Raw genomic sequence first — 22,864 nt, forward strand, 5'->3', positions numbered from 1 at the left:
TTTTGTGCTGCTGGGGAGTTTGGAACAAATCAGACTCTGAAAAATCTATACTGTATATGACACTATGTATCTATATTCAGACTTTTGATGTTGGCTAAACCAAGTGTTTCACATTGCCAGAGACATGCAAAATGAAAACTAGGCATATCTTAACTATATACTATAACATGTTTTGTCTTCCACCCATATATTTTCTATAGTGTCAGCAGATTCAAAGACACTGTAATGTCAAAATTATATGAAGCTATAAATGTTCTTAAGGTAGAATTTTTATTTTCTTTTCTAGAAGCTCCACAACTTTTTTTTTTTTCTCCTTAGAAATGAGATTTTGCTATGTTGCCTAGGCTGGTCTAAAACTCCTGGGTTAAAGTGATCCTTCCCAACTCCGTTTCCCAAGTAGCTGGGACTACAAGCATGTGCCAGAAAAGTATCTCTAGGTATTATCATCTGTTATCAGTATTCAATAACCTACCTAAAAATTTTTTAAAACTATTAAATGATGAGAAAATAACCATAAAAATAAGGAAAATTTTAGAACAATAATTTTTAGTTGAATAAAAGTAAACTTGGCAAATAATAAATGTATTGATGAAGGCTACCTGGAATGCATACATTCTGAACAATAAGTCACAGTAACCCTGAAGCAAACATCTAATCATAGTGCAATATTCATAATTCTTGACACATGGCCACCAATTATTCACTGCTCAATTAGGGGGCAGTGTAGCAGAGTGGTTAAGAGCACACATTCTGGGCCGGGCGCGGTGGCTCACGCCTGTAATCCTAGCACTCTGGGAGGCCGAGGTGGGCGGATCATTTGAGCTCAGGAGTTCGAGACCAGCCTGAGCAAGAACGAGACCCCATCTCTACTAAAAATAGAAAGAAATTATATGGACAGCTAAAAATATATATAGAAAAAATTAGCCGGGCATGGTGGTGCATGCCTGTAGTCCCAACTACTCGGGAGGCTGAGACAGGAGGATCCCTTGAGCTCAGGAGTTTGAGGTTGCTGTGAGCTAGGCTCACGCCATGGCACTCACTCTAGCCTGGGCAACAAAGTGAGACTCTGTCTCAAAAAAAAAAAAAAAAAAGAGCACACATTCTGGAGTCAGGCTGTATAGATTTGAATCCAGGCTCCTCCACTTAACAGTTGCGTGATGCTGGGCAAGATTATTTAACCTTTCTTAAGATTACTTAAGATAGTCATACTTATCTTAAAGGACATTTAAGGATTAAATGACTTAATATTTATAGAGCACTTAACAGGGCCTACCACTTGGTAATTTCTGTGTAAATGTTTGATAGATAAAAATAAATGAAAATATGTGGCAGCAACATAATGCTAGACAACATGTGGTGGAGAATCATTAATATATTAATATGTTCTCTAGTGATTTCTATTTAGTAGCTTCCATTCAAATTTGAGACAGTGTGACCTATTTCATTGAGTCTTTAAGATAGATGTACATAGAGTTCAGTTTGTACAATAAAATCCTGAGTTCACTCAAAATTCCTAACTCTGTGTGGTGTGTGTGTCTATGTGTGTGTGTGTGTGTGTGTGTGTGCATGTCTTTATGGAGCTGCAAGAGACGAGGGAAGCATGAAGAGGGCACGGAGGGTGATGTTACTCAGGTAAATCTTATCCTTCTTGGTCACAGAAAAACCATAAAAAGAAGTAATTAAAGCACAAGCAAAAGTATTCCCCATCTACTTGCTCAAAGCACCACTATAGAAAGCTTTGTTCTCATAGGTTTCTTATCTTTGCATGCTAAAAACTTCTTACTTCCCTTTCATATTTCTCACCTGCTTGGGCCTGGTTGCTAGAAAAGCCTGATCCCTACCAGTAACCAAAGCAGCCATCCGGGGGTCAAATATAGAGACAGGGAGAAAGAAAGCACTATAAATAAATACAGCATAATTAATTCTTCTCTATCGTGACTATTAAGAAACACATCTCATTCTTAGGTGCAATATAATCTATACATTCAAATGAGTACTATCCTTTCAAACTTTAGCCGGACGGCAAATGGCAATCACTATTATCTAGAGAGTGTTTATCATATGCCAGCACCAGATACACATCACCTCATTTACTCTCACAACAATCCTAGGAAATGGGCACGATTATTATTATTATCTTGAGGTTGCAGATAAGGAAACTGAGGCATAAGAAGTTCAATAATTTAAAACTCTCATCTGCAGACCTAGAATTTAAACCCAGACAGGCTGATTCCAGAGCTTGTGCTCTTAATAATGACCTACTAACCTGCTTGTCAGTACTATGTTCTTATTCCAGTTATGCTCTTATTTTTGAAAATTCCTCTTTTGCAATTTCCTTCAGGGCCAAATTATCAGTCACAGAAGAATACTTGTCTCAATAATTTCTAATCATTCCACGTTTTATTTTTTAAAAATGATAACATCCTACTTGATCTCATTATTCATTGTTCTAGTAACTGCAGAAGATACAATGATAAAATAAATATATGGAAACAAAATAAAGCAAACCCTGCCATCAAGGTACTTACTGTCTCAAACTAAAAGCATTCACTTCAGGGTCATTGGGGTAAAAGTAAGAGAAGTTCAAAGACATGGTATTACCTTAGAGCCCATTAAAAATGCATACTAATTTTTAATCACATTAATGCAGAATGACTTATCTTCACTTTAATTATTCAAAATATTTATTAACATTCTGGCAGTCAACTCCTCTAGGCCCTGGGGAAATAGTGGTGAACAAAGGAGACAAAAGTCCCACCTCATGGAGCTTGTGTTATAGTGGAAAGACACATGATCAACCAATTCAAGTACAATATAAGGTCAGGTAGAGGCAAGGGCAATGAAAAAATAAAGCAGGATACAGGGATAAAGTGTGAAGGGAGGTTGCTATTTTGGGCAGGTGATCAGGGAAATCCTCTGCACAAAAGTGACATTTAAGCAGAGACCAGAATGAAGCAGGAAGTAAACTCTGCAGCTATCTGGAAGAAGAACATTCCGGGGAGGAACATTTTGAAGATCTGAAGAAACAGCAAGGGGGAGAGTGATAGGGAAATTTGTTACAATAAAAAGAAGCAATTTTTCTTTATAGTTATATTATTTCAGGTATGGTTTATAATCATGCAAGTATTAGATCATTCATATAGGAAATATTTCTTGTGAGTTTACAGAGTACCAGACTTTGGGCTCAGTGCTGGGGAGAGAGGTGAACAAAATCATTATGGCTTAACATGAAATAAATAAAAAATTAACTGTGTGAAGGAAAAGTACATGGAATGTGTAGACCAGAAGGAATGTATCTTGTTTAGGGGAGTTCACCTGAGTAGGCCACATTCCATCTGAGAGCTAAAGGATAGGTAAGAATTAACCAGATGACAAAGGGAAAAAGTACTCCAGGTAAAGGGAGGAGCATGCGCAACAGGCCTGTGGCCAGCCGGAGCCCAGAGGGAACAGCTAGGAATTGCTAGAGTAAAGCCTGCTTTGAGGTAAAGCTGGAGAACTTGGCAGAGACTAGGGTACACTTGTAGCCATACTGAAGACTTGGTCTTTGCATTAGCAACTGGATGTCACTGAAGTGTTATAAGCCACTTAAAATTTTCAGAATTTTGAGTTCATTATACTTTCTTAAGAATTTAAGAGGTACAGTCAATTGTTGGGCATGCTTCATTTTGTCTCTACTTGTCCATGTTTACCTCCAGGCTTATTCTGATCCATCTAATAAAAACTTTACAAGCTTCTCTCCTAATTATGTAGTGTCAGAATATGAATGGGATGATACCAAGCAATAGAGTCTCAGATAATTCCCATTCCAGGAATAGTTGAAGTTTTCCATTTTTATTATATCATACTTATTTATTAAACCCCATATATGTTTCATGAAAAACTGGCCTAAAATATTTCTATAATATTTCTATAATCTGCAATGCAGTTGAAAATGTAGTGCAGTTTGTTCTCTGGAAAATGCAGTTGAAGATGGTGTGCAGTGTTTATTGTTCTCTGGAGTTGGAGTAAGACATAGAGATAAAAAACAGATACAAGTACCATATTTTGAGATGATTTTCCTTGAGAAAGATAACAGAAACCTGCCTAATAATGAATCACATCAGATGCAGAAAAAAAGATTTTACAGACCTTCTGTTCTAGCACAATTGGTCCAGCAATGCGCCCACAAACCATTTATCTAGCAGCAGAACACAGAATAAAAAATGCTTTGAGGTATTTTCTACAAGTTGACAAAGAAACTTTCTTCCATTAAATAAATTAATATCTGAGGAAGTAAAAGCAAAGGGAAGGGCAAAATGAGATGAGTACATCAAACTCTAGAGACCCTGGAGAGAAGGGACAGAGGTGCCACAGGCGTCTTGGGACTACACTTACAGGCTCAGAGAAACACCAAATGACTACAGAAACATTATAGAATTACAGAAATTTACAGAATGTCAGGACCCTGGCCAGGTCCCCTTCTACTCACATTTCCTGGGCAAGTCTATGGAACCCACTATATCTCAGGCAATGCCCTGCCACTCTCTGCCTGAGGGCCCTCTCCGCAGCCCAAGCTCATGCAAGCCAAAAGCACCTGGGCATCAGCCCCCCAGACCAGCCCTCAGTCAAGTGCTGAGGGCTCCCACTTGTAACTGAAAAAAATATATACCCCCACCTCTTATCCAGTGTTTAGAACCACTCTAAAACATCTTCTATACTGTATCTCAGGTAAGAGTCTATAAACCTGATTATTAATGTGCATTATGCTGGCTGCTTCCCAGTGTTTCCTGAGACCACCTTCCAAATAAACATTCGCTCATGTTCTGCTTTTGGAGAATCCCAAACTAAGAAAGTAACATAATATAATGTAGGACTGAGTTCTTTAACTCCATACTCAATTGAAGACATCAAAAATTAGGAAGAAAGATGGCTTATAAGCTCAACTTCATAGTAAAGCCCATCACACAAGGGGCATTTCTAAAAACTGGAGGAGAGGGGAGATGAGAGAAGGGAGTAGAAAGAAAAAATTTTAAGCAATTTAAAAGAATTAAGGGTTTGATAGAAAGATAAATAGTAATAAGATATACTGTACGTGTTATTAAAACAATCATGACTGGGGGAGGAAGGGGAAGGGCAATATACATAATCTAAACTTTTGTACCTCCATTATACACTGAAATAAAAAAAAACAATCATGGTATACCTACATGAAATAATGGTTATCTATATTAGTAGGTTCAGCTTTACAAACTCTTCAGTTGATTTAAAAATTAAATGAAAGTGTGAATTTGTATTTGGACTAATAAAGCAAAAAAAGTTGTCATGTTTTGGATTTCTTCCTACCTACTCTATAGATTCTCTCTGTCTCAAACACACACACATACATACATGCACATACATATGCATACACACACACACACAAAGTTGACACTACCATATGAACAATTCTAAACTTAATTCACAATCTCAGGAATAAAAATCTGCTTTTACCAAGTACAACGAACTGAAATTTAAGTTTGTATTTTATTTGTTCTGTAATTTTAATTGACAATCAAATCTGCTCAGGAATATATGATGATATAACACTTTTATGATCAAATTTTGATTATTTATTTAAAAAATACAAAGTGAAACAAAAGAAAATTATTCTTCTAACAGCAAGTAATGGATGGGTCAGCTTTATTGTTAAAAGGTTAAGCGTACAGATACACTTGCAGTTTTCAAGCTACATATTAGCCTGGCCACCAATCTCTTTGTATCTTCTCATGAAACTGATTTTAAGAATAAAGATATAATAAATTTCCAGTAAAATAAAAGTTAACCTCTAAAAACACTATTCTGAGCACTCTTGTATGAAAGGATTTTGTAAAACAGGAGCTGTTATTTGCAGACAACTTTCACCATCCCTCAAGAAGATTCATGTTTAATTCTATTCCCAGGACTCAATTTTATAACTATAGGCTAGATTTATTTAAAAAAAATGGAAAATGTCTTGATTGCTTGACATGTTGAAACATATTTCAGAATATTTCCCTCAAATCTGCTTTCCTACTGATTACCATATCTGTTTGCTAATTTCAACAAATTCAGACAAATGATATGTGATTTGGAAAAGAAGATTCTCACTTCATAATAATTAAAGGCTTGCAAGGGAACCCTCAAAGTATGCTAAATAACTTACAAGTGTCTCAATTTATCAAAATATAAACACTCATTTACCCAAGAAGCAACTCACTTTTTATAAACATGTGTCTAAGTACACATGTCATTATTTATTCATTCATGCAATAAAATGTATTCAATGTCTATTATTTGCAAGACACTAGGATAGGTAATAAGACACAAAAAATCCTTTCCCTTGAATGTTTATAGGTAGGAAAGAGGAAAAGCGTCATACATACAAGTAGGCACAATGAAATATTTCAAGTATCATGTTGGGAAGCACATCTACTACTAACTGTTCATTCTCAGATTCATTGAACGACTATTGCACATCTACTATACACTAAGGGTCACTTCAATTCTTAATTTAGAAAAGTAGTACCCATGATAGGCAGAGCTACCTTAGAGAAAATATTGTTTTTTTGTGGTGGCTGTTTTAAACACACATAATGACCCACAATTCTATTCATGTATATTACCCAGGTAATGGAAAAAAAAACTTACTAAATAATCTTTCTTTCTTAAAATCCTCTTTCCTTTGCAAGCCAAGAAAAAAAACAAAAACCCAAACCAGTTAAATATGATGTTTGAGAGCCACAAAACAATTGTCCTTACCAAGAATACAGGATTGTTCCAACAACAGATGTGAGTTTACTGTTTTCTTGTTTTTGCTTTGCCAGGCCAAAGTCAGCTAAAATTCACAAAACAAAGCAATGTGTTACTATGTTTTCCCAGAATTAGCATTGTTCCTTAGCTTTTGATTTTCTATGTGATAATAACTATTACACTTCACAACAGAAGGCTTTTCTTTTCTCACCTTCTGTCAAGGTGCCCCATGTGCCAATCTTCCACATCACTCCCAGTCTTAATTAACGGCATATATACATAGTTTGACATAGTGACATTTATCATTTAAAAAAAAAAACCTAAAATAAATCTTGCTCACCGAAACATAGGACAAAGTACTTACTGAACTGTGATTCTACTTTTTAGGTTATCCTTTATAACTTTCAAATAAATAGAATGAATCTAACATTTTGGCATATGGCAGTCATCACCTCATTCGGACAAAAGAAAAGGAAGTCATGAAGAGTAAGGTAACCACCATGAAGATCCGGCCCTGAAATTAACTGGTATCTATTTGTACTAAGTCACAGTAAATGCAATGTTCAGAATCATCTCAAAATATTTATATATTAACAAAGGATTGTGATTTTTATCATAGAACACCAAATATCTATACTTAATATTAGCACTAGCTTGTATTTTTTTTAAAACACCTTCACATGCTCCTCTTTTTTTAAACCACTCAACAACTTAGGTCAAAGTGGTAAACACAGATATTCTTCCTATCCTCTTCATGCAGATTCATCAACATTGCAAGAGGTTGAATTACCAGAATTTCATTAAAAGACAGGCTTAACCCAGGCAAGAATTCAAGCTGCTTTTCCTAATAAGCTTTGATGTTCACAATAACACTTTGTAAAGTACAGCAAATGCTTATGGAATTTCATTGCAATGAACTTTAATGGAGTATGTGATTATTTATACATACGAAAATGCTTTTCGGGTTGAAAATATTCCAAGGTAGTTGCACTTGAAAATAATAAAAATTCACAAATGTGTACTGTTATTAATAACAGTTACATATTTACTAAACAGCAGCCTAAACTAGCACAAAATCACCAACTGACATGAATTGCCTCATTTAATAATACTCATAGCAACTCTAAAAGATAGGTATTATTGTTAGTAGAGCTTAGTGCTTAAAAGTTAGGACTCTGGAACTGGACTGCCTCAGTTCAAATCCTGGCTTCATTATATTATAACCTCAGTAACCCTGGTCAGGTTAACTGCCCTTTGCAATAACTTTCTGATCTGTAAAATAAGAATTATAATGGTATAGTACCTGTATAGTAGTAAATAGTATGGTATAATAGTAAATAGTATAGTATAATAGTAACAGTTAAATAATGTAATATATGGAAATGCCATGTATACACTATATGTATAAAATATCCATAGTAGAGTATTGAACAACTGATGTATATTATTATGTAATTTTCACAACCACCCATTTTATAGATGAGGAAACTAGCTCAGAGAGAATGAGTAACTTGCCAACTGTCTTGCATGGAAAAATTAACAGAGTCAGATATTAATCTGGGGTTACTTGATTCTAAAGCCCAAAATCTTTCTCAAAAGCTGACAATACTGCCAACAAAGAAAAATCAGGCCTAGATCAATTCAATAACAAGTGCAACCAAAAATTTAAGAAATGTATACCATTCTGCACAAACTCTACCATAAAATAGAAGAGGAGGGAACACTTCCTAACTCATTTCATAAAGCCAACATTACTGACACCAAAGCTAGACAAAGACATTACAAGAAAAGAAAACTACAGAGCAATAGTCCCATGAACATAGACACAAAAATTGTCAACAAAATATAAGTAAATCAAATCCAGTGACATATAAAAAGGATAATACACAATGACCAAGTGGGGTTTATGCCAGAAACACAACTGATTCAACATTCAAAAATCCATTAATGTAGTTCACAAGATCAACCCCTATAGAAGGAAAACTATTAAATATGATCATCTCAAAAGCAGTACAAAAACCATTTGACAGAATTCAACATCTATTCCTTTCAACAAACTAGGAATAGATGGATAGTTCCTTAACCTGATAAAGGGGCTCTACAAAAAACCTACAGCTAACATCCTACTTAAAATACTGAAGACCTGAATGTTTTCCCCTAAAGTTCAAAAACAAGATAAAGACGTCTACCACACTCACCATTCATACACAACATTGTATTGAAGGTTCAAGTGCAATATTTGCATACAAATTTTTGTGTAAATGTAATTTTTAATTTCTATTTGATAAATGCCTTGGAGTAGGATTACTGGATCATATTACCAAAAAGTATGTATTTAATCTGATTTTTAAAAAATGCAAAGCCAAAATGCTTTCCAGTGTTTTCTCTCACTAGAAACATGTGAGAGTTCCAGTTGCTTCTGCATCTCCACCAGCATTTGATATTGTCAGTTTTTGTTTAGTTAGCCATTCTAATAGGTATGTTGTGTTATCTTAGTATAATTTTCATTTGCATTTTGCATTTTCCTAATGATTATTGGTGTTAAACATTTTTCATGTAATTATTTGCCATCTGGGTATCTTTTTTAGTGAAGTATCTCTTCAAATTTTTGCTTATCTTTTATTAGGTTGTTTGTTTTCTTATTATTGAGTTTTGGATACAAATTATTTGTCAGAAATATGAGTTGCAAATATTTTCTCCTAGCCTGTAGCTTGTCTTTTCATTCTCTTAATAATGTTTTTCACAGACAAAATTTTAAACTTGGATGAAGTCAAATTTATTATTATTTTTTTTTGTTTTATATATTATGGTTTTGATGTTATATTTAAGAAATATTTTCCTAGCCAAAGATTACAAAGACTATATCCATTTTCTTCTATTATATCTGTTTTCTTCTATTAATGTAAGATTTTTTTTAATTTCAAAATATTGTGGAGGTACAAATGTTTTTGGTTACATGTATCAACTGTGTTATGCTGGAATCAGGGTTATAAGTGTGCCCATAATCTAGATAGTGTTTATTGTACTCATTAGGTAGGTTTTCACCCATTCCTTCCTCCCCCTTCCCCCTGCTTGATTTTCACTGAGTTTTACTTCCCTCTGTGCACATATGTGCTCATTGGTTAGCTCCAGTTTAATGGCAAGTACATGTGGCATTTGTTTTTCCATTCTTTAGATACTTCACTTAGAATAATGGCGTCTAGTTCCAACCAAATTGTTGTAAAAGTCCTTAATTCATCCTTCTTCATGGTGGAGTAGTATTCCATAGTATACATATACCATGTTTTGTTAATCCAATCATGAATTGATGGGCAGTTGGATTGATTCCACATCTACAATTTTAGTTTTACATGTAGGTCTGTTCTCTACATTGAGTTAATTTTTATGTAAGGTACAAAAGATAGTTTAAGGTTCTTATTTTTGTGTGTGGTTTTCCAACTGTTTCAACACTATTTGTTGAAAATAGCCTCTTCCTCTCTCTAAGCACTAGATTTATATATTCATCCATCTAGTCAATACCTTCACTTAACTGTCCTCCTAGGCATCTCAAAATTAATGCACCCCAAAGGAGTTCTTAATCCCAACCCAAACAACTCCTCCTTGGTTCCCTGCCTCAATAAATGTCATTGTTATTGACCTAAGTACTTTCCTTAGTTCTTCTGCTAGTTGTTAATTTATTGCCTCTCAGCTTCAAATCCACCCTTCATTGCTCTGCTTTATGATATTGGAGCTGGACCATGATAATATTTCTCCTTTGTCACCTGGCTTGATGTAAGGCATTGTCAGTAGAGGGTGCTGAGGAGGAAGTGCAGGAAGAGAAGCTTCTCTTCCTGGTTCTGACATGCTTCCTCTTTTCCCTTGTTCCTGCAGCACTTGTGTGGTATACAGCAGCAGTCCCCAACCTTTTTGGCACCAGAGACTGGTTTCATGGAAGACAAATTTTCCACAGACCGGGGGCAGCGGGGATGGGAGGAGATGGTTTCAGGATGATTCAAGTGCATTACATTTATTGTGTGCTTTATTTCTATTGTTATTACATTGTCACTTTCCACTCACTGATAGGGTTTTGATATGACTCTGCAAGCAATTGATTTATTATGGTCTCTGTGCAGTCAAACCTCTCTGGTAATCACAATCTATACTTGCAGCCACTCCCCAGTGCTAGCATCACCACCTCAGCTCCACCTCAGATCATCAGGCATTAAATTATCATAAGGAGCACACAACATAGATCCCTCACATGAACAGTTTACAGGAGGGTTTGTGCTCCTATGAGAATCTAATGCCACCACTGATCTGACAGAGGTAGAGCTCAGGCAGTGATGTGAGCTATGGGGAGCAGCTATAAATACAGATAAAGCTTCACTTGCTCACCCACCACTCACCTTCTGCTATGCGGCCCAGTTCCTAACAGACCACAGACCTGTTACTGGTACCAATCTGTGGCCTGAGGGTTGGGAACTGCAGGTGTATAGGATGCCTAGTGGTGCTCACCACCCCTGCAGGCACTCCATCCAGCTCCCAGCAAATCTTGCAGGCACCCCAACAGACAATATCCAGAAAGTTCTGCTGGCACCTCAGCCTGCTTCACAACAGCTCTAGAGGCAGCTTCCCAGTGAGTTCCACGAGCATTCTAGCCAGCCAGCAGCTTCCCAGTAATTTCCACTGACACCCCAGAGGACGGCTACCTGAAGAGTTTTGTTGGCATCCGAGGGGGAAATTTTGTGCTTGACAGCTTTACCCTGCAGCATTTCAATACCATTCTCTGCCATCAGTGGGCCATAGTCATACCCTCTCCAACAAAGTCTGAATCTCAGCCTTGGAGGAAAGAGGCCCTCTTGAAACTTGCTCCTTCTTTGTATACTTCGCCTCGGCCCTAGACGTAGTAGCTGCTACCTATACAGGCACACCTTGTTTTATTTCACTTTGCTTTATTGTACTTCACAGATATTGCATTTTTTTTTTTTTTTTTTTACAAATTGAAGGTTTGTGGCAACTCTGCATCCAGCAAGTCTATGGGCACCATTTTTCCAACAGCATGTGTTCACTTTGTGTCTCTGTGTCATGTTTTGATAATTCTCACAATATTTCAAACTTTATTATCATTATGATTATATCTGTTATAGTGATCTGTGATAAGTGATCTTGAAGTTACTACTGCAATTGTCATCAGGCACCACAAACTGTGCCCACATAAGACAGCAAACTTAATTGATAACTGTATGTGTTCCGACTGCTCCACTGACCAGCCATTCTTCCATCTTTCTGTCTCTCCTCAGGCCTCTCCCTGACCTAATATTGAAATTAGGTCAATTAATAACCCCATAATGACCTCTAAATGTTCCAGGAGTCACATTTCTCTCACTTCAAATCAAAAACTAGAAATGATTAAGCTTAGGGAGGAAAGTCAAGACCGGCTGAAAGCTAGGCCTCTTGCACCAAACATTTAGCCAAGCTGTGAATGCAAAGGAAAAGTTCTTGAAGGAAACTAGAAGTTCTACTCCTGTGAACACATGAATGGTATGAGAGCAAAGCAGCCTTATTGCTGATGTGGAGAAAATTTTAGTGGTCTGGACAGAGATCAAACCAGTCACACCATTCCCTTAATCCAAAGCCTAAACCAGTATAAGGCCCTAACACTCTGCAATTCTGTGAGGGCTAAGAGAAATGAGGAAGCTGCAGAAGAAAATTTGGAAGCCAGCATAGGTCGGTTCATGTTGTTTAAGGAAAGAAGCCATCTCCATAATATGACATTTTAAGGAGAAGCAGTAAGTTCTGATGCAGAAGCTGCAGCAAGTTATCCAGAAGATCTAGCTAAGCTAATTGATCAAGGTGGCTGCACTAAACAACAGATTTTCTATGTAGATGAGATAGCCTTCTATTGGAAGAAGAGGCCATCTAAGACTTTCATAGCTAGGGCGGAGAAGTCAATGTCTGGCTTCAAAGATTCAAAGGGCAGGCTTAGTCTCTTATTAGAGGTTAATGAAGCTGGTGACCTTAAGTTGAAGCCAATTCTCATTATGAAAATCATAGGGCCCTTAAGAATTCTACTAAATCTACTCTGCCTGTGCTCTGTAAATAGAACAATAAAGCCTGGGTGACAGCATATCTGTTTACAGCATGGTTTATTGAATATTTTAAGCCCACTGTTGATAACTATTCCCCAGAAAAAAATATTCCTTTCAAAATATCACTGCTCAGTGACAATGCATCTGGTCACCTAAGAGCTCTGATGGAGATGGGTAAGGAGATTAATGTTTTCATGCTGGCTAAAACAACGTCCATCCTGTAGCTCATGGGTCAAGGAGTCATTCCAGCTTTCAAGTCTTACTATTTTAAAAATATATTTCATAAAGCTATAGCTGCTGATAGTGATTCCTCTGATGGGTCTGGGCAAAGTCAACTGAAAATCTTCTGGAAAGGATTCACCATTCTAGATGCCATTAAGAACATTCATGATTCATGGGAGTAGGTGAAAATATCAACGTTAACAGGAGTCTGGGAGAAGCTGATTCCAACGCTCATGGATGTCTTTGAGGGGCTCAAGACTTCAGAGGAGGAAGTCACTGCAGATGTCACCACAAGAGAACTAAAATTAGAAGTGGAACCTGAAGATGTCACTGAATTGCTATAATCTCATGGATAAAACGTGAATGGATGAGGAGTTGTTTCTTCTAGATGAGCATGAAAGTGGTTTCTTCAGATGAAATCTACTCCTGGTCAAGATGCTGTGAACATTGTTGAAATGACAACAAAGGATTTAGAATATTCCATAAACTTAGTTGATAAAGCAGCAGCAGGGTTTGAGGGAATTAGACTCCAATTTTGAAAGAAGTTCAACTGTGCTTAAAATGCTATCAAACAGCATTGCACGCTACAGAAAAATCTTTTGTGAAAGGATGAGTCAATTGATGCAGTAATTGTTGTTGTATTTTACAAAATTGCCACAGCCCCCGCTCCAATCTTCAGCAACCAAAACTCTGATCAGTCAGCAATCATGAACATTGAGGCAAAACCTACCACCAGCAAGAACATCACAGATCACTGAAAGCTCTTATGATTGTTAGCATTTTTTAGCAATAAATTATTTTTAAATTAAGGTATGCACAGTTTTTGGACATAATTTTATTGTATACTTAATAAACAGGAGAGTATAGATATAACTTGTATATGAACTGGAAAAACAAAAAAAAATCATGTGATTTGCTTTATTCTAATATTTGCTTTATTGAGCCCACAATATCTCTGAGGTATGCCTATATATGCTATTCTTGTATTCTTTATTGTTGTCTTTACTGCTTTGTAATCAGTCCTGTTACTAGTTTAAAATCACTTACATTAAACTTGTTCTGTTCAAATTACGGGTGGTTTCTGTCTTACAAATGGACTCTGGCTGATATAGTTTCTCCACTTTCCTTCACCAGAGTAAAGTCCTATTGCTTCTACCTCAAAAATATATCTTGAATTAGGCCGCTTTTTATTATCTCCACTGCAGCGGTAGTTTTGAAAATATGTTTACAAATCTTTAATATTCCTCCCTTCAAGAAGTGAATCTTAATTTTCTTTCCCTTGAGTGTGGGCTAGACTTGGTAACTCTTGGCTAATGAATAGAATACAGCAGAAGTGATGTGATGCTACTTCCATGGTTAGGTTATAAAGAGACTGTGGCTTTTGTTTTTAGTGTGCTCTTACTGACTCTCTCTCAGAGTCCAGGCACTATGTAAAATAGTCCAGGTTATTCTGTGGAAGGGGCTACAAAGAAAAGAGCAGCTCTGGAGAATGAGGAAAAGTGGAAGAGAAATGAAGTACTCAGTGCAGCCAAAAGCCAGAACTCACTGCTAGCCATGGGAGTGAGCCTCCTTGCAAGCAGACCTTCCAGGCCCGGCCAAGGCTCAGATGCTGCAGCCCTGGCTGACAGTCTGACCACAGTCTCACGAGAGACCCTGAGTCAGAATCACACAGCTAAGCTGCTCCTGGATTCCTGACCCTCAGAAACTATGAGAAAATAAATGCTTCTTGTTTGAAGTCACTAAGTTTTGGGAGAATTTATTTCCAAGCAATGGATAATGAATATAACTTCTATCACCCTGGCCATGCCACTATGCCACCATGACCTCTCACTGAGGCTACTGTATCTCCTAAACACACTCCCTGCTTCCATATCTCCCCCTAAAGTATAATTCTCCACTCCAGAGCCAAAAAGATCTTTTAAAAACCTAAAGCAGATATCACTACTTATAAAGTTAACATTCTTTAGAGTCTTCTGATAAAAAGTACTAAGAATAAAGGCCAAACTCTTTCCAGGCCTATAAGACCATATACGACCTGGATTTCCAGAGTGATCTTTCTGGTACATACTATCGAAAATTTGCTCCTTCCTTCAACACTCTTCTATGACATTTATTTCATTTTTAACATCTTTCATTATCTGAAATTATTTATTTATTTTTATTTAGTATTTGTTTACTTGTTTAGGATCTGCCATTCCTAATTAGTATGCAAGATCTATGAGAGCAAAGACTTTGTATTGTTTATCACTGTAGATTGATGGATTTATATCTTTTGACACATGTTTACATAGATATATATGTATAATTATATGTACATCTGTCTATCCTCTCAACCCAGTGCTACTGACAAATAGAAAATATTAGAAGGCTAAGTCATATGAAGTGTTGTTAACTAATCACAAGCTAGGTGGTTTCCTACAACCTTTCCTCGTCTTTATTATATTTTGGAGAAATTTAGTTAAAATTAAGCAATCACTACAGAGAAGGAATAGTATTTAGTACTTCAGTATTTTAGGGAGAACACTACAATTTTAGTACATATAAACCCTGACCAATTTATGACCTAAAATAATACTTTGACTTTTAGTTCTAACAGTATATAAAAATCATCTTATTTTTATAAAAAGGTCATTGATTTTGAAAGGCAAAAATTAACAAGTGTTACAATGATTTTATTCATTCCAATTAATTTAGATAATAGCAGAAACTTGGACAGATGTCTGCAAAAACACAGATGGTTGAGAAGCATTCTTAAAGAGAGCAAAAATTAATATTGTTTGGCCATTTGGAAGATTTTGGTAGTAATAGGAATGTTTTTATTACTCTTCCCTCATTTGTGATCATATTTGGAGTAGAGGAAAATGTTTTATTACAGAAACTGTGGTCATAAAAGCATTCATGTGCTATAATATGTATTCAAAAATGGCAACAAAAACAATACAGCACACTATGAAAAAAATTAGTATCAAAAAAATCTCCCCTTTGATAGAACAAATATTACGTAAAATGTTAAAAACCATAGCATATTTACACTACAGCCTGCAGCTTTTAACCTTCAGATGGAAAAGTTGTGTGGTCTCTGGTTGAGACCCTAGATTCTTGCTCTGTCATTTACTATCTCTGTGACATTGGACATATCAATCAGCTTCTCTGGTTTTTCAAAAATGGCCTATAAAATTTATCTTTTGCAAGGAGTTGCTCCAATAACAACATGACAATAGATAAGAAGCATTTTGAAATACATCCAGATGTAAGGTATCCTTTCCACAGGGAACCCAGCTGTTCATGAGCTTTAACCCATCACATATGTGTCAGTGACTCCCAAATTCACAGCCTGGCCATAAAGTCTTAGTCTTTGTCTGGGGCTTCACCTCCAGCCCTCTAAATCATCTGCCACTTCCCACCTGAGTCGGGGCTCATTGTTCACAGCCATCAGGGATAGCCCATTAAAGCAGATGGCATCTCATCTTCCCATTTCCTGGGCTTGAAATCTCTGCCTTTTCTCTCTTGCTTCTATATTTGCCCCCTCACCAACTCTTATATTTGATCATTTCTTTTGATTTCTGTGACCACACTTCAAATGTGCCAGGACCCCAGGTACTCACTCATCCTGTAACAACCTAAATGTACTTCATGAGAAGCGTTTTCCTTCCAATCCATTCTACAGAGTATTTAACAATGGACCAATTCACCAAACCCTGTCTTTATCACAGCAGGCCCCCAGATAAGTACCAGAAAGTTTTCTGATAAGCTGATTTTTATAACATTTCCAGTTGCCTTATCTGGCCTTTGAGATTGTCCATTTACTAGTTGATTCACTCATTTGTTCAACACTAAAGACCTGTGTTCCAGGTACTGAATTAGGTACTCAAGCTAAGATGATAACCAGGTCAGAAACCATCCACGTTGACACAGGCCTTAGGGACTAGTAGTAGAGATACATATTAAACAAAGAATCACACATATAAATGTAAATTTAAAGTTGTGATAAGATTATTAAAGAGCAGGTAGATATATGATGTTATGAGAAGGTAAGGTAGGGAAAACAGCTGATTGGGAAAAGCTTCTGTGACAAAATGGTCACTGAGTTAATATCTGAAGGAAGATAGACATTAACTAGGTAAAAGGAGAAAGTGGAGAAGAGACTTCCAGGTAGCGGAAATAGCATGTGCAAAGGCCCTGTGGTCAAGGGTACACAGTTCATTGAGGAACTGAGAGGCCAGTCTGGCTGCAGGGTAGAGACTGGGCTGTATTTCCAGACCATGCAAGAACGTGCAGCCATGTGCACCTTGGTGCCCTCAAACATGTCTTTTTCTTCACCTGGGAAGATCTCCTTTGACGGACGACTACAAAGAGACTTCGTTAAGAGATGAGCTCTGGAAGCAGACATGGTTCATTGCTGGCACTGCCAACATATTAGTTGGGTGATTTAAGCAAGTTTTCTAACCGCTCTAAGCCTTTTCATTATCTTTAAAGTGCCTCAGAGCATTGGATGAGAAAATGGATATATACCCTTTCATCCCATAGTAAATGTGCAAGAGATGTAGCTATGGGCAGTCGCTCCTTTCCTTCAAAGGATTGCTAAAATTTTTATCATCTTAAGGATGTTTTCCCTGAGTAAAATGGAAATAATTAATGACTTTGACGATTTTAGGAAATGATCGGTGGAAAACCCTGTAATGCTAGGCAATGATAGAGGAGCCTACTTATTCACAACTGTAGAACAGGCCAGAAAAAAGATCTCCACCTTGCAAACTCGTCTAGTTTACAGTTCTGCTCTTTTCTGCTGCCTCAGTACATGGAGTGGCCAACCTCCAACTTCCATAGGAACAGGACCATGGGGAAAGGGTTTTTCAGGAAGATGTTGAGAGAGTTTTCCTTCAACAAATACTGTCCCCACTGAACTTCCTCCTCTGAAGGCACTCAGATTTCTAATATCTGCCTACCTAAACGGCTTCCTGGCTTTCTTTTAAAAGAAGTTCAGCTATTATTAATAATTTTATATAATAGTAATAAGATTATTTCTAACTGAACAAATGGCATGCTAATTAAGCCTAAAATGGAATTTCCTAAATAGAGGTTTACTGTTGGTCACCATGCCACTTTCCACTGTTCTAAAGCTTCCTTCCTCAGTGCAGACCCTACCTTCAACAGCATCATTATTGTCTTGATTTTACTGATGGAGTTATGATGACAAGGAGCTTCAGGATGAAAAATTCAACACCTGCTACAAGAGTGCTTTCCAAATTCTAGGTAACTCCATATCTATGGTCCATAAATATCACATCACTCTAGGACATCTATCCTGGATTCCTGGGAAAACTAATGTCCCTACTACTCGAGGGCTCTTCTAAAATCACTTTTCACTTTGGGGTTTCAATATGAGGTTTGTTTCTGGTTATTCTGGATGGAATAATGGAACTTTACAGATATAGTCCTAATATGACATAAAAGTGCTAAGAGCCAGATTCTTATAAGAATGGGAAGTCAGGGATGTGCGTGCACATGCGCTCTCTCTCTCTCTCTCTCTCTCTCTCATAGAAACACACACACACACACACACACACACGCGCGCACACACACACACACACACACAGTCAAGCACATCTGCTGTGTGTGACACAATTCTAGTTTTCAAAAGGCCTAGAATGGAGATCAGGGCAGTACCTCTGAAGCTCCAATGGTTTCAGCAGACTTAAGAGGTTGAGAAGGCTGATCAAATGATCAGAAATGTAGTACTGTGCACCACTGAATTAGTCTCTATAAAAATAGATACTCCCACCTACTTACTACGTAGCTTCAAAGAATACACTTTGGGAAAACTCACAAAATGAAGACAACATGTCCAAAACACATCACACATCAAATTCTACCTGCTACATTTAAAAGCTCTCGGAGAAATGAATAATATCCCAATATGCCCATATGAAAACACACATTAATTAAAATGAACTTTATTTTATTATCCTTAGTCTTTGGTGTTTTTATTTGGCCTTATATATTCCACATTGTGAAGTTAGTATTTCTAATTTTACCCTAAAGTAATAAAAATGTGGTGTCTCCGTAGTGGCTCACCCAGTTTATTGGAGTACACATCAGAGGAGGATAACAATTGTTCAGCCCAGGGTTAGTAACTAACCCTATCTGGCTCTAACTTTGCCAAATTGTAATTCTTATCTTCTCCTCACAGCCAACTCAAAATTGCAGAATCTCATAATTGCACAATGACCCACCAAAGGTGTAAGAATCTTTATAATATTTCAGAACTTGGATTTGACTGAACTGCTTTCATCACTTTCTCCTTGTTTTACGAGATCCAATGGCAATATAAGACAACAGTGATGGACTTGCTAGAAAATATTCTTACTTTCTTGAGAATATTTGAGGGCATTTGTTGACAGAAAAATTCCATGGCTATCCTTTCCACAACAGACATTGAGAGGGTGCATAACACAACTGACTCAATATTATGTAGTCTTTTAAGAGCACTCAAAATTGTATCGGCTCAAACTCTACGGGACACTGGTTAAAGGGAAGTAAGCCACAAAACAAGTTCAAAACAAGGTAGTTGAAAAGACCTACAAAAACCACAAATAAAATCATTATATACATATTTGACCAGGATATTTTACAAGTATATAAGTAATGTGCATATAAGGACTTTGAGTTCCCTATCAGAAGAACAATACTAATTCGTTTTTCCTATAATGACAGATTTCTTAGCAGCAATTTACCCAACTAATGACAATTAAAATCCTCTAATCTTCTAAAAAACAATTAAAATACCAAGGATTCTGGCAATATAAGATAAGACTAATTTGGTTTCTCAAACTTTGGTGGCATTTAAGAAAGTAAAATCTTTCCTTTGGATTATCGCTTGCTGAGATGACTGTGGGAACTGCTTGTACCTTTGCCCACATGCACATTCAGTTTCCACATTAATCTTCAACTTCTCTGGCATCAAACACTCTTCTCAGGCAGTCCTGGCTATCAGATCAAGATCTCAAACTCAGGTACCTCCTTGATCTCTGTTCTCGATTTGTAACTGGCTTCTGAATATTTCTACTGCATGTGTTTTCATTCATTTGGTCGTTCATTCTTCTAACCCGTTTTTTCAATAAATATCTATTAAGTGCTATCAGAGAAACAAAGTCAAGGAAATTGTTTTCCCTTGCCTCACAGAGGAGATGGCAGTAAACCAAAGTTTTCAATACTTCATCCTGCGTGCTATGAGAGAGCCAAGCCCAGTGTACTAAGTGAGCTCAGAAACTGGACATATCAGATGTGGACATCAAAGATGCCACCTAGAGGAACGGCATTTCACTTGAGTCACAGAAGAGAAGAAAGGCATTCCAGACAGAGGAAGGGCATGTTGGAAGTCCCAGGGGTAGACAACCACAGCCTGTTCAGGAAAGAGCACTCTGTCCCATGAGGTCAGAGTAAAGGGAAAGGGAGAGATCATGAAGAAGGGGTCTTGGGTCCCCTAAGGAAACTAAACTTTATCCTGAATGTCACAGGAAGCTACTTGAAGGATTTTAACCTGGAGAAGGGCATAATCAGATTTTAACTAAAAGCCCAAAACCTTACACATTAAATCTCCTCGCCCAATTCTCTGCCAGTGGCATCACAATCTTTGCAAACTAAGACTCTTTCTCAACTGTTCTCATACCTCACACCTCATCAACTGGCCACCAAATCGTTTTAATTCTGGGTTTTAAATAACTGCTGAATCCAGTCCCTCCTCCACATCCTCTTCTCCTGCTGCCATAGGCAAACCCCACATCATGTCTTTCCTGGACTATTGCAGAGCCCTCAGGGTCAAGTGCTGCAGGCTAGCTCTCCAAACGCCATTAGCCCACTCCCTCTCCCTTTCTCATCTCCAACTATAGGGGCTGGAAGCTCACCTCAACAGTTACCCTTACAGCTAAGAGTGCTCACATGATTGGTTTTGGACAATACGATATGATATGAGAAATCTAATGGAGAACTTTTTTTAATGATGGAGATAGCCATTCTAGAAAGAGATTTCTTTTCTTTTTTCTTTTTTTTTCCCCACCTTAGCAGCCTCCCTGCTTCCTGTCTTTTTTGTCCATTTGGTAATGATGCCTAGAGCTCTGCAACCATCTTGTGACTATGAGATGACAGTGTGTGGACAAGAAGCCAATGTGCTGAGGACACTGGAGAGAAAGGATAGAAAGACCTACATCATGGCCGACCTCCTTAAGCTGCTCAACCCGCCCTGGCACTGCTCACTGCCAGACCTCTTACTATGAGATAACTAAATATCCTCATGACTTAAGATATTGTTGATCTGGCTTTTTGCAGCTAAATATATCCTCACTGATACATGTCCCAAACCAAGTATCTATTTCCAGTCCTTTCCCAACATGTCCCTTCACGTGCCATTTTAATTATCCTTCTACCTCTCAAATTTGATCCATAATTTCAAGTCTGAAAAGATCTCTGGGGATAAGTCTTTGACCAGAGAACAGTGTCGAAGCTCCCCACCCACCAAGGCTCCTTATTCTCTTGCCACATCAAACATCTTGCTAGTACCTAGACACACTATACTCCTTCACATCTCTAATCCTTTGCATTTGCTGTGCTCCCTGCCTTAACTGCTTTTACCATTCCTGCTTAACTCTCCACCCAGAGGACACTAAGGCAGAGTTAGTTACATACTCCCCTGTGCTTGACAGTTGTGATAGACTACATAGTCATTCACCCATATTCTCTCCAGGGAAGAATACATCCCCACCCTGTTAAACCTGACTCTTTGACCAATGAAATCTGAGCAGAAGTAACATGTGACACTTTGGGGCAGAAGTTTTAAGAGCTAAGGAACAGTTTGCCACATTCTCTCTGTAACATGGAAGCAGGGATAGAGGAAGCTCCAGCCAGCCTGGGTCTCTGAACACAGCTCCCTTGCTGACCTACAATGAACATGGAGCATTAGCAGGATAGAAACCCTGTTGTTTTAAGTCATGGTGAGCAAACCTTCTTCTGTAAAGAGCCAGATAGTAAATATTTTTAGCTGTGCTAAACTACTGTGCACGGCTAATTTTTCTATTTTTTGTAGAGATGGGATCTTGCTTTTGCTTAGGCTCTTATTCTTTTTTTTTTTTTTTTAACAATCATTTAAAAATATAAAAACCTGGCCAGCATGGTGGTTCATGCCTGTAATCCTAGCACTTTGGGAGGCCAAGGTGGGAGGATCACTTGAGGCCAGGAGTGTGAGACCAGCCTGGACAACATGGCAAGACCCCATCTTCCAAAAAATAGAAAAATTAGCCAAGTGTCTTGGCGTGTGCCTATAGTCCCAGCTACTCGGGAGGCTAAGGCAGGAGGATTGCTTGAGCCCAAAAATTTGAAGCTGCAGTGAGATATGATGCTGTTACTGTACTCTAGCCCAGGAAACAAAGCAAGATCCTGTCTAAAAAAATAAATGTGTGTGTGTATATGTGTGTGTGTGTGTGTGTGTGTGTGTGTGATTCTTAGCTCACAGGATATATAAAAACAGTCTGTAGCTGAATTTTTCCCACAGGCTATAGTTTGCCACTGTTTTAAGCTACTGAGACTTTCAGCTTATTTGTTACTGTAGCATAACATATCCTGATTAATATAATAGTATTCTGCACATACATTCTAGCCTTTATCGTTCTGTAATATATTATGTAAGATTCATGAAGCTAATGGCCGTGCCTGACTTGCTTGCCTTGCTCACTGCAGACGTGGCAGCTGAGGAAATAATTGCTGAGTGAATACCGTAAAGTCTTCCCCGTAAGACTGTGAGCTCAGGAGGCAGAAACCATGGCTTTACATCTTGT

At 37.6% G+C, this 22,864-nt stretch overlaps 1 protein-coding gene across 8 annotated transcripts in view; it reads right to left on the reverse strand.

Moving 5' to 3' along the window:
• NEK10 (NIMA related kinase 10) overlaps positions 1–22,864 on the reverse strand; it is a 205,266-nt gene that overhangs the window by 120,918 nt on the left and 61,484 nt on the right. For all 8 annotated transcript variants that reach the window (XM_069473325.1, XM_069473323.1, XM_069473319.1 and 5 more), the window contains one exon: positions 6,757–6,832. In XM_069473325.1, coding sequence (XP_069329426.1) covers positions 6,757–6,832 — 76 coding nt within the window. The remainder of the gene's footprint in view (positions 1–6,756; positions 6,833–22,864) is intronic.

Source organism: Eulemur rufifrons, chromosome 7 (assembly GCF_041146395.1).
Source record: "Eulemur rufifrons isolate Redbay chromosome 7, OSU_ERuf_1, whole genome shotgun sequence".
Classification (NCBI taxonomy): Eukaryota; Metazoa; Chordata; class Mammalia; order Primates; family Lemuridae; genus Eulemur; species Eulemur rufifrons.